General features: G+C 34.0%; 1 protein-coding gene across 1 annotated transcript; it reads left to right on the top strand.

Annotated features, from left to right (window-relative positions):
• The first annotated feature begins 3,148 nt into the window (after positions 1–3,148).
• LOC124973336 (histone H2A.V-like) lies at positions 3,149–10,823 on the top strand. The gene is made up of 3 exons (XM_047537310.1): positions 3,149–3,214; positions 10,347–10,553; positions 10,623–10,823. Exons 1-3 carry the CDS (start codon positions 3,149–3,151, stop codon positions 10,821–10,823), a joined length of 474 nt encoding a protein of 157 aa, XP_047393266.1.
• Positions 10,824–13,608: the final 2,785 nt, after the last annotated feature.

Genomic DNA, 13,608 nt, shown 5'->3' with positions numbered 1-13,608 from the left:
CAGTTGAAGTAGATAGCATTTTAGAAAAATATAAATTTTTGAAGCATCAGAAAAAAAATTGGTATATTACTTGAGTATACCAATAACCACTGAATAAATTGAACCAGTGATTAAAACAGTCACTAACCCCTGCCAAACTAAGAAGTTGGGCAATGTAGTACGGATAAATTCTAGTCAGACCTTAAAATTAGATGTTGCTGCTTATGAGTTGTGACCTTTATGTAATCAGATCTTTAACTCTCTGCTCATTTTTAGCACCTAGATAGCAACTGAATTGACAGTCCTTGATAAGCAAGAAAACACAGATGTAAATAACTTACTGAAATAGTCTGAAAAGTGCAAAAATATATTAACTTTTATACAAATATTTATTGTGCTTCTAACAGGTGCCAGGCTTTATAGTTTAATATTTAGTGCTGAAGTTTAATACTGAAACTTATTCTGGACTAAATAGGAATTAAGCTACAAGACAGTATAGGAAATCATTTTGACACATGTGATCCCAGGCAAAAAAAACATGTAGGTGAAGACAGTCAGGTATTAACAGGAGGCCTTTACTTCAGCTTGTTCAGTTGGGAGCACAGATGATGAATTTACTTCAGGCCTGACACTTGTCATTAAAACATATGTCTTTTTATCTTGCTCTTTATCTTCTTAGTTGCTAGCAATACAGAAATCAACTGTACAATAAGTTTTTTTCTCATGAGTCATTTTTCTAATAAGTTTGATTTTATTTATCAATGAAAATATATTTCAGGAGTTGGAGTTTAGAGTTCAGTTGTAGAAGGCTTGCATAGCATGTGTGGGGCACTGGGTTTGATTCTTAGCACCACATATAAACAAATAAAGGTCCATTGACAAATAAACAAAAAAATTAACTATTTGTGCACAATAAAACTAAATGCATTCTGCTGTCATGTATAACTAAGTAGAACCAATAAAAAATGTTCTAAAACACCTTTTCTCATTTTTATTGTAAACAAATGGGATACATGTTGTTTCTCTCTTTGTACATGGAATAAAGGCATACCATTTGTGTAATCATAAATTTACATAAGGTAATATTATTTGATTTATTTTGTAATTTTTTACCTTCCCACCACCCCTCCCACCCCTCTTTCCCTCCATACAGTCCTTTCTTCCTCCATTCTTGCTACCCTCCCTAACGCTAACACTAACCCTAACCCTAACCCTAACACTAACCCCTCCAACCACCCATTATGTGACATCATCCGCTTATCAGCGAGAACATTGTCCTTTGGTTTTTGAAATTGCCTTATCTCACTTAGCATGATATTCTCCAATTTCATCCATTTGCCGGCAAATGCCATAATTTTATCATTCTTCATGGCTGAGTAATATTCCATTGTGTATATATATACCACATTTTCTTTATCCATTCATCAATTTAAGGACATATAGGTTGGTTCTACAATCTGCCTATTGTGAATTGAGCAGCTATGAACATTGATGTGGTTGTATCTCTGTAGTATGCTGATTTTAAGTCCTTTGGGTATAGGACAAAGTGTGGGATAACTAGGTCAAATGGTTGTTCCATTCCAAGCTATCTGAGGAATCTCCATACTACTTTCCAGAGTGGCTGCTAATTTGCAATGCTGCCAGCAATGTATGAGTGTACCTTTTTCCCCACATCCTCACCAACACTTCTTGTTGCTTGTATTCTTGATAATCGCCATTCTAATTGGGGCGAGATGGAATCTTAGGGTAGTTTTGATTTGCATTTCTCTTATTACAAGAGATGTTGAACATTTTTTCATGTATCTGTTGATTGCTTGTAGATATTCTTCAGTGAAGTGTCTATTCATTTCCTTAGCCCATTTATTGATTGGATTATTTGTATTTATGGTGTAGAGTTTTTTAGTTCTTTATAGATTCTGGAGATTAGTGCTCTATCTGAAGTATGATTGGCAAAGATTTTCTCCCACTCTGCAGGCTCTTTCTTGGCCTTGTTGATAGTTTTCTTTCCTGAGAGAAACTTATTTAGTTTGAATCTATCCAAGTTATTGATTCTTGCCTTTATTTCTTGTGCCATGGGAGTTCTGTTGAGGAAGTCTTGTCCTAAGCTGACATGTTGAATATCTGGACCTACTTTTTCTTCTATAAGATGAAGGGTCTCTGGTCTGATTCCAAGGTCTGTAATCCATTTTGAGTTGAGTTTCATGCATAGTGAGAGATATGGCTATAGTTTCATTCTGTTGCATATGGATTTCCAATTTTCCCAGCACCATTTGTTGAAGAGGCTATCTTTTCTCCATTGCATATTTTGGCAACTTTGTCTAGTATGAGAAAATTGTATTTATTTGGGTTTGTGTTCGTGTCCTCTATTCTGTACCATTTATCTACCTGTCTATTTTGGTACCAATACCATGCCGTTTTTGTTACTATTGCTTTGTAGTAGATTTGAAGATCTGGTATTACCATACTCCCTGCTTCGCTCGTTCTGCTGATTGATTTAGCTATTCTAGGTTTTATTATTCTTCCAGATGAATTTCATTATTTCTTGCTCTATATATGAAAGGTATGTTGTTGGGATTTTAATTGGAATTGCATTGAATCCGTGTAGCACTTTTGGCAGTATGGCCATTTTGACAAAATTAATTCTGCCTATCCAAGAACATGGGAGATCTTTCCATCTTCTACGATTTTCTTTAATTTCTTTCTTTAGTGTTCTGTAGTTCTCATTGTAAAGGGCTTTCACCTCTTTTGTATGATTGATTCCCAAGTATTTTATTTTTTTCAGGCTATTGTTAATGGGGTAGTTTTCCTAATTTCTCTTTCTGAATATTCATCACTTATGTATAAAAATGCATTGGATTTATGAGCATTGATCTTGTAACCTGCTACTTTACTGAATTCACTTATGAGTTCCAAAAGTTTTCTGGTGGAATTTCCAGGTTCCTCAAAATATATGATCATGTCATCAGTGAACAGGGATAGTTTGAGTTCTTCTTTTCCTTTTTGTATCCCTTTAATTTCATTGGTTTGTCTAATTGCTCTGGCTAGAGATTCAAGGATGATGTTGAATAGAAGTGGTGAAAGAGGTCATCCATTCCTTGTTCCAGTTTTTAGGGGGAGTACTTTCAGTTTTTCACCATTTAGAATGATATTGGCCATGAGCTTAGCGTAGATGACCTTTACAATGTTACAGAATATTCGCACTATTCCTATTTTTTCTAGTGTTTTGACCATGAAGGTATGCTGTATTTTACTGAAGGCTTTTTCTGCATCTATCAAAATAATCATGTGATTCTTAACTTTAAGTCTGTCGAGATGGTGAATGACATTTATTGATTTCCTGATGTTGAACCAAACTTGCATCCCTGGGATAAAACCCACTTGATTGTGGTGCAGTATCTTTTAAATATATTATTGTATGCAATTTGCTAAAATTTTGTTGAGAATTTTTGCATCGATGTTCATTAAGGATATTGGTCTGAAATTTTCTTTTCTCAATGTGTCTCTGTCTGGTATCAGGGTGATATTGGCTTCATAGAATGAGTTTGGGAGGGTTCCCTCCTCTTCTATTTCATGGAATACTTTGAGAAGTATTGAAATGATCTCTTCTCTAAAAGTTTTGTAGAACTCGTCTGAGAACCCATCTGGTCCCGGACTTTTCTTTTTTGGTAGACTTTTGATGACCTCTTCTATTTCATTGCTTGAATTTGATTTATTCATGTTGTGTGTGTCCTCCTGGTTCAGTTTAGGTAATAAATATGTCTCTATAAACTTGTTGATGTCTATGAGGTTGTCTGTTTTGTTGTAGTATAGATTTTAAAAATAGCTTCTAACTATGTTTCATATTTCACACGTGTCTGTTATGATATTTCCTTATTCATTCCAATTTTAGTAATCTGAATTTTCTCTCTCTTTCTCTATGTTAGTGTGGTGAAGGGTTTATCAATTTTGTTTATTTTTTCAAAGAACCAACTATTTTGTCAATTTTTGGATTGTTTCTTTTGTTTCAATTTTGTTGATTTCAGCTCTGGTTTTAACTATTTCCTGTTTTCTACTGCTTTGGTGGTGGTCTGCTTTTCTTTTTCTAGGGCTTTGAGCTGTACTATTAAGTCTTTTATTTGTTGACTTTTACTTCTTTTGTAGAATGTGCTCCATGAAATAAATCTTCCTCTAAGTACTGCTTTCATAGTATCCCAGAGATTTTGATATGTTTCTTTTTTCTCGTTTTCTTCTAAGAATATTTTATTTCCCTCCTGATGTCCTCCTGCTATCCATTCATTATACAATAGGGTATTATTTAATCTCCAGGTATTGGAGAAGTTTCTGTTTTTAATTCTGTCATTTGTTTCTAATTTCAATCCATTATGATCTGATAGAATACAAGGAAGTATCTCTATCTTCTTGTATTTGCTAACATTAACTTTGTGGCATAAAATATGGTCTATTTTAGAGAAGGAGCCATGTGCTGCTGAGAAGAAAGTGTTTTCTCTCTTCGTTGGATGGTATATTTGATATATGTCCATTAAGTCTAAATTATTGACTGTGTTATTGAGATCTATGGTTTCTTTATTCAATTTTTGTTTGAAAGATCTATCCAGTGGTGAGAGAGGTGTGCTAAAATTGCCTAGTATTATTGTGTTGAGGTCTATTTGATTTCTGGAGTTGAGAAGGATTTGTTTGACATACATGGATGAGCCACTGTTTGGGGCATAGATATTTATGATTGTTATGTCTTGCTGATTTATGCTTCCCTTAAGCAGTATGTAATGTCCTTCTTTATCCCTTCTTACTAGTTTTGGCTTGAAGTCCACATTATCTGAAATGAGGATGGATACTCCAGCTTTTTTGCTGTGTCCATGTGCATGGTATATTTTCTCTCATTTTTTTCACCTTAGTCTGTGGGTATCTCTTTCTATGAGATGAGTCTCTTGCAGGCAGCATATTGTTGGATTTTTCTTTTTAATCCAATCTGCCAGTCTATGTCTTTGATTGATGAATTCAGGCCATTCACATTCAGGGTTATTATTGTGATATGATTTGTATTTCCAATCATTTGACTCATTTTTGTTTTTGACATGATTTGGTTTCCTCCTTTATTTGGCTATTCCTTTAGGCTAGTTCCTCCTGTTGCTGATTTGCACAGTGGTTTTCCATCTCTTCCTTATGGAATATTTTGCTGAGAATATTTTTCTTTAATGCCTGCTTTCTTTTTGTAAATTCTTTTAGCTTTTGTTTATCATGGAAAGATTTTATTTCATCATTAAATCTGAAAGTAAGTTTTGCTGGGTATAAGATTGTTGGTTGGCATCCGTTTCTTTCAGGGCTTGATAAATGTTGTTTTAGGCCCTTCTAACTTTTAGGGTCTGGATTGAAAAATCTGCTGATATCCGGATTGGTTTCCCCCTGAATGTAATTTGATTCTTTTCACTGGCAGATTTTAAAATTCTGTCTTTATTTTGTATGTTAGGTATTTTTATTATTATGTGCCTTGGTGTGGGTCTGTTGTAATTTTGTATATTTGGAGTCCTATAAGCCTCTTGTACCTGGTTTTCCATTTATTTTTCAGATTTGGGAAATTTTCTGAAATTATTTCATTGAATAGATTCCTCATTCCTATGGTTTGTTTCTCTAAGCCTTCCTCAATCCCAATAATTCTTAAATTTGGCCTTTTCATGGTATGCCATAATTCTTGTAGATTCTGTTCATGATTTCTTACCATCTTCTCTGTTTGGTCAATTTTGTTTTCAAGATTAAATATTTTGTCTTCAATGTCTGAGATTCTGTCTTCCCAGTGTTCTATCCTATTGGTTATTCTTTCTATGGAGTTTTTAAATTTGTTTATTGTTTCCTTCATCTCAAGGATTTCTGCTTGTTTTTTTCAATATCTCTAACTCTTTATTGAAATGATATTTTGCTTCCCATATTTGTTCTTTTACCTGTTCATTAGTGTGATTATTTAATGCATGCATTTGCTCTTTCATCTCTTCCTTCAAAGCCTGCATTTGCTCTCTTGTCTTCACATTTGCCTCCCTGATTGTTTTAATTATGTACATTCTGAACTCCCTTTCTGACATTTCTTCTGCTGTGCTGTCATTGGGTTTTATTGTTATAGTATCTAGGTTTTTTTGAGACATTTTCTTCTTTTGTTTTCTCATATTGTTCAGATATCAGTGGGATTCTGAGATATTGCACATTTCCTCTATCAGCTTATAGTGTCCCTATAGATTTCCATTATATCACCTCCCAGCCTTCAGTAGACTGAAATCTTGGAGGAACTCGATAAAGCAATTCTTCTGAAGAAAGCTGTCCCAAACCCGCTAATGGGTCCAGGGCTGGTGGCTGGTTCTGTGTGGAAATGCTCTCACTGGGCGGTCCTGCTCCTAGAAGCTGGCTATAGTCAGGGCCCACTCCTGCCTGAGGGAGCCAGGATTCTTGGGGGAAAGCCTCTCCCTGACCTTCTTGGTCCCAGAAGCTACCTGTGGGCTGGGGCCCTGCCACTGGGTCCCAGGCTTGGGGTTGTCTCTGTGTGGAAAAGCTCTCACTGGGTGGGCCTCTCCTGGAACCTGGCTCTGGACTGTGCCTGGTGCATGAGAGAGCAGGGCTGCTTGGGGAAGATTCTTGCTGCCCTGCCCTGCTCCATTAAGCTGCCCCCTGTCGGGGCCTGCCACCTGGGCCAAGCTTCACCAGGTGGGAGAGACTCACCCCATGACTCTATGTTGTTCCTAGTATCTCAATACCTTCCCTTCTTGAATCCTGAGTTCTGGAGTGACTGGAGATGCAGTCACCCTCTAGTCAGCCATCTTGGATCTCCCTACCATTTCCACTCTAAAGGAGATATTTCTTCTAAATATTTTAAGATAAATGATCGTCATTTTTAGTTTATGAGAAGCAACTTTGTAGTGCTCTGGAAAACTGATGACAAATCCCAAAATATATTATTAGAAATTATCGATTTATAAAGAGTCTGATTTAATTTTTTTCTCAATATTTAAAGCAGATCAGTATTCCCAGGCAGCCTAGAACCTTTTAAAAACAGAACTTGAATATGATTTAATGACATCTAAATTATGTACTTTTTTCCAGTAGCCTGTCATATAGAATAATTAAGTATATTATATGTGCTTTATTCTTCTCTGCTCTAGGTAATCATGGAATTGTCATCTGAAAATCATTCTATAAAATGGATTGGCAATTGATCCATCACAGGGGTGATGATAGAACCAAACTGTTGTGGTCTGTTTGGGAAAATTGGAGATCCCATTTTTTCCCAGTGGATTAGTAATAATTATTTAAATTTTTTTGCCCCGTGCACTTCCCCACACTGCTTAACAGTCACATGTCAGTGCCAATCACATCTGGACAGAATTGCTTCTCCAGTACTTCTTTCTTTGAGCTCTCAGAAATTCTGATGAAGTCTGGATGAAATTAAAGACTCATTAATTAATCAAATTTGTCCGCCTAAGCTAGTTTACCTGTGTCAAAAGTATGATATTGTGAAACCCTCTGTCCATTTGGTTTCCACTTTTCATAAAATGGATAGTCTACATTTATTTTGGAATGTTAAAATTATTTTTATTTATTCAAGTATATATGAAAGTCCATTTTGCATGAAGTAAATAATAATGTTTTTTGTTTTTATATTTTTATATGCTCTCAGCTCTTAAGCATTGAACACTGTTGGCAGTGAATAACTTTTCTTAAAGGTTTCAGTGGAACTGATAAGGATATGAACCTTTTTTCTCTTTAATTCTTTATATGCTGTACTGTGCTTGTCTACACACTATAACCAGCTATGCCTTCCATTGCATTCAGTTTTATGTAAAAGATTTATATATTTTTAGTATTAAGAGAAAATATTTGAAAGACAAAAATTAGTACCAAAGAACTTTCTAGTAAAATTTCATTACTTTTTACAATAGGCAAAATATGAAAGCATATTCATATCACTTTTTTCCTTTTAGCATTCAATTGTATAAGAATTGTCTTAGAATCTCTTTTCAATTAAAATTAAATAAATGTAATATTTAAGTAACATTATATAAGAGTAAAATAAGCCATACTTGGACCATAAACATTCATAAAAGAAAATGTTCTGAAAAGCATTTTTTAAAATTTGAAACCACTTGAATATTTGTATCTTTACTCCTCCTTAACAAAAATATGAAATGGATAGTCACCAGTCCATAGCATCCAGACTCCTATACTTTCTAACTAGAAAGTATATTATTTCAAAAGATTATCCCTGATTATTTCTGTAGAAAAATAACACCCACCTGATATATTTATTGTATCAATAGAAGTTGGGTTTCTCTAAATACTGGAAACCATAATTAACATTTAAAAATCTAATATTTTGAAAGCTCACTGGTGATGAACTCAAACATCAAAACAAGTGATTTTGTAGCACTTTTGTGAGGATAGACACAATTTTTGATGGATCAAAAATGTACTATAATACAAATAATGAACTAGGAATGAAGGCATTGTTTGTGGAAACTGAGACGTGTTAAACTGCTTTATATTTTACTAAGTCAATGGTAACTTTGGAAGAAAACCTGGCAAAAGATTCTTCAGGAATTACATCACTGTGGAACTACCTGCAGATAAAACAAAAAGATTCTTTTGTGTAGTATAGTTTAGAAAAGTAATAAAACATTTTCTTTTCTGTTAAAAAAAATCATGAGGCACCTTTACAGTGGCACTAAACCTATACATAAAGCAGGAATGTTCCAAAGTAGATAAATGAACTAGAAAGTGCCCATTGAAGATTAAGGATAACTGTAAACTTTAACTACAAAGTATCAGAAACCAACTTGAAAGGTGACTAAATACCTGATCCAAACCAGGCATTAAATGGCAGAGATTATGAAAAGACTAAAAAGTAAATTTGTGAAAACATATTACCTGAATTTTCAGAAACTAAAATTAGGTTTAGTTAGAAATTCAGATTTTCAATTGGAATCAAGCTTCTCTTTCTGGTGTGGAGACACAGGTTTTAGGGAAAAAATTCAACAACTCCAGTATGCTGCATTTGCAAAGTAATGAGACTAGCTCCAAAATCCACAAGGAGACACTACTGAGACTCCCTCATAGTGTTAAGTCTTTACTAAAATAAAAGGAGCTGGTTCAGGGAACTGGCAATTACTGAAAGTGAATTGTGTGAGCTAGAAGCTAAAAAAGGACCTTTGAGAATGCTTTCCTCCACCTGTTTCTTGATCAGGACAGGTTTGCAGAAGAAGTTGAGAGTTGCCTGGGGCCACTGAACTCATTGAAGGTAGAGCAGTGATGAGCATTCCAATTTTATTTCCCCAAGGCCTAGCTGTAATTAACTACTGGTCCAAAACTGTTAGGAAAAGAAATATTTTTAAAAATTGTAGGTTAAGGGCTGGGGTTATAACTCAGTAAGGAAGTAGAGCACTTCCCTAGCATGTGTGAGGCACTGGGTTCAGGACCACATATAAATAAATAAAATGAGATCCATTGACAGATAAATTTTTGAAATGCTGTAGAATAAAAGAACACATACAAAATGCAAGATTCTTATAGAGCAAATAAGTCAATGGGCAAGAAATTCAACTAAAAAATTTAATATATTTTTAAAATTAAATGCTGATTGGAAATATTCAAGTGAACAGAAATATTATTCTTGGTATCTTTCTTCCTCAAAATACTTTAACTACACTCTAGACTCACTTACTAGAAATGGGATAATAAAATTTTTGATAGTTCAAAATGCTCTATGCAGGGACAACTGTAGAAATGGAGAATACCTCTGAGTGCTGCCTCATGCTTTTGTTTTAAAATAAGTACTTTAGTCAAAATAGGCTCCAAAGGTCAGCAAAACCCCACATTCTTTTAATGTTTGCTTGATCAATGTTAAAGTGCTATGGATGAAGTTTTTTAGAACTATACAACCTGAATATTGGTCTTCGTACATATCTTATCTGTGATTACAAATCTTCATTCACTTTCATATATGTATCATTTTTACTGTGATATTATTTTTTATGGAATAAATACTTTGTGATGAGAGGTGTTTAGAGGTAGTATGTTGGTTTTCTTTTATTTACTTGGAATGACCAATCTTTACTTTTTCCATATGGAAGCAAGTTTGGAAATGTATCTTGTTACCTATCCTTAAATATAGCACATCAAAAAACAATTGAAGGGGCCCCAGTTATTGTCCAGTCCAGGGGCGGCAGTCCGAGCTGTGAGAGCAGCTGTGGCAGCAAGGGGCAGCAGCGGGTGGTCACGTGGCCAAGTGAAGGCAGAGGAAGGTGAGACCATGGGTCTTGCTAACTTGCTTAGGGCCTTGCTAAATTGCTGAGGCTGGCTTTGAACTTGTGATCCTTCTGCTTCAACCTCCCTAGTCACTGGGATTACAGGCTGGAGGCAAAGCTGGAAAGGATAGTGGGAATACCAAGGCCAAGGCAGTGTCTCATTCACAAGGAGTTGGACTACAGTTTCCTGTGGACTGCATCCACAGACACTTGAAAACTCACACCACAAGCCACAGACGGGTGGGTGCCACTACTGCTGTGTATAGTGCTGCAATTCTGGAGTACCTCACTGCTGAGGTGCTGGAGCTGGCAGGTAATGCTTCCAAGGATCTTAAAGTAAAGTATATCACTCCATGTCACTTGCAGCTTGCAATTCATGGTGATGAAGAGTTGGATTCTCTTATCAAGGCTACCATAGCTGGGGGTGGTGTGATCCCTCATATCCACAAATCTCTGATTGGGAAGAAGGGACAGCAGAAAACTGCTTTGATGTTTGTTTTAACTAACATTCTTCCTCCCTGTCATTGTACTCTAACTGAGACAGAAGATAACAATGGCGATATGTGAAAATTTTAAAAACATTTAAATGGAAAGACAGAAAATTACTATAGACATACTAAAAAAAGAAACATTTGTATGTTCTTAGACTCAAAGTTTGATAAAGTACCTTTTCATGTGGTGACAGTTCTGTGTTGATTGACTAGGTTTCTCCCATATGTTTTATACAAAAATGGAATTGATAAACCATTTTTTACAAAATTGTCTCAAAACTGTTCTGTTCATGATGTGTTGAAAATATTTTGCTCAGCTTTTGAAATTAGTTTAATTCAAATTCATTATTCAGAATAATCTTAAAATAGAGATTGGGAATATAGTTTATCATGATTGATATGCCATGTTATATTGAATGTTAGATGCTATCAATTTGTAGTAATGCTCCATTATTTTATTATATACCACTAAGGAAGGAAAACTCCTTGAATTAATGCCATCAATTACAGGATACATCTCAATTTCAGAGATGTTAGATTATGGAAAAATATGCATTTAAGATGGAAATGAGATAGTAGATTTACTGGACTCCTTTACTGAGCACTTCAACACGTGTCAGGATCTGTGGTCAGTGCTTCATTAATCAAGAACCCTTATTATCCTCACTTTATAGACATGTAGCCTGAGGTTCACCAAAATTAAATGATCTGCCAAAAATCATGAGAAGTAACAGAATGGAGCAGAGCTAGGATACATACCAAGACCTTACTGACTCAAGAGCCCACACCCTTACCATGAATTAATATTAGATTTATCAAACCTTTCTGCTTTTGGCTTAAAATTCCAACTTTTGGTGGTCTTTGATTGATATAGTAACATACATTAATTTTGTACAATCTATTAAAATTTATTTTTCGTGGTCAGTTTCTAAGTAAGTATTAGAAAATCAATAAGAACTTAGACAAACTGAACACTATTAATCAGTCAGACAGAAGAGACATGTACAAAATGCATATTTCTAGGATTTGCCAAATCTTATTCTATATATTTTGTAATAAAGCCCAGAATTCAGATAAGAGAAAGAATGATTCACTGTCAATATCATTTAAAAAAAATCTTCAAGAAAGAGGAGTGGATATTTTAGTGAACGTGTCATTTAACAATTTACTTAACAAATGATTTTGAGTAAATATATTCATTTTCCTAAAGCAATAGGGAAGTGAGATTTTCCTTATTTATATTTCCTGTTAGAATGTCCAAAGATAAGCCCTAGAATTTCATTTGGAATAACCTCCAAGTACAAAACATACAAGATACCTACAAAGCAAACCCAGCAGAATAAAAATGTAACTATTCTATTTTATTAATTAAAAACAAAATCTTTTTTTCTTGAAATCCAGATCTATCTCCTTTTTGGATACATTTTCTTATCTTTAAAGCCAGAAGCAAAAGAAGTGCAGGCAAATATCGTGCATTTCCAATTAATACAAGGGATTGCTATAGCTAAGATTTCAATAATCATAAGAAATTCAAAATCTAAAGAAATACTAAAAATATTTAGAGAAATATAAAGTAAAATTCCATCATAGACAAAAATAATTAAATTGATGATAACATAAAACAAGTGAATATTCATAAACTCCAGTTTATTATTATTTGTGGAAATTCTTGCTATTGAAGGTATATGATGCTCACTGTCACAGAGAATAATCGAATTTACAGCATTTGTGACCATGATAACATGTAAGAACACAACATTTCTCAGTCAAACACCAACCCTAAAATTTGAGGTGCATGGTTAAAGAGAATTCACATCTTGGAAGAAATAAATAATAATTTGTGGGGAAAAATGGTTCCTAGGAGCTAGTCACATATTTAGTTATAGTACATTCAGTTTAAGAAATAGTGTAAGGCACCATGTTTAAGTTTTATATGTGCAATATATATCTGATATTTCACATGTATATAAATTTAGAAAAAATGTAGAACTTCTGAGAAAACAAATATCATGAGCACATAAAAACTCACACATCCCACGTGTATATGATAAAACTAATATTTTCAAAGAAAACAATTTCACCCAAATTAACCTACAATATATCCCTGTAAAATTGTTATATGCCCATATGAATACATCATAGTAGTTTCTACATTTAATTATATCTGTAAAGCAGTAATTTATAAAACTATAAGTAAATGAAAGAGGAGAAACATAGGAGAAGAAATAGGAACTACTGGTTACTGAAATGGAGAAAATTATATTCTTTGCTTGTATGATTATGTCAAAATGAAGTTGAATATTATGTATAATTACAATGCAATAGTAAAAAATCAACATGATTTACTTTTAATGAAATAAGAAACCAAATTATAAAGTTCTAAAATTTATTCATAAAATTATATATATAATTGTAGCCAAGCCAAAAAATTTCAATTATAAGAACAAAAGGAGTATTTATCATTACCTGACATTCATTTACATTATGAAACTATGCTATTTTAATAATCATTAAGTAATCACAATGTAAACTAAATCCATATATGAATCCATGTTTGTAAAAATTATACACTTAATTGCAATAGAAAAATCTAAATAAATCAAACCATAATAAGGCCAATGTCACCAACTAACATAGACCCGGTCTCAAAATAAAAAATAAAAAGTACTAGGGATATATCTCAGTAATAAAGTATCCCAAGGTTCAACTTTTCTAGCAAAAAAATAAAAAGAAAAGGAAAGAAAAAAGAAAGTGAAAATGAAAATTGGCTAGGTCAGGAGGAAACAAGATTCCAATAGGCCACAGATCCTCTCCTGCCAGAAAATGGCATATGGAGATTTGATCAAGACAGTGGGCCCACG

Source organism: Sciurus carolinensis (assembly GCF_902686445.1).
Source record: "Sciurus carolinensis chromosome 14 unlocalized genomic scaffold, mSciCar1.2 scaffold_125_arrow_ctg1, whole genome shotgun sequence".
Lineage (NCBI taxonomy): Eukaryota > Metazoa > Chordata > Mammalia > Rodentia > Sciuridae > Sciurus > Sciurus carolinensis.
Note: the sequence above shows the minus strand (reverse complement) of the source record. Positions and strands in the feature narration are given on the sequence as shown.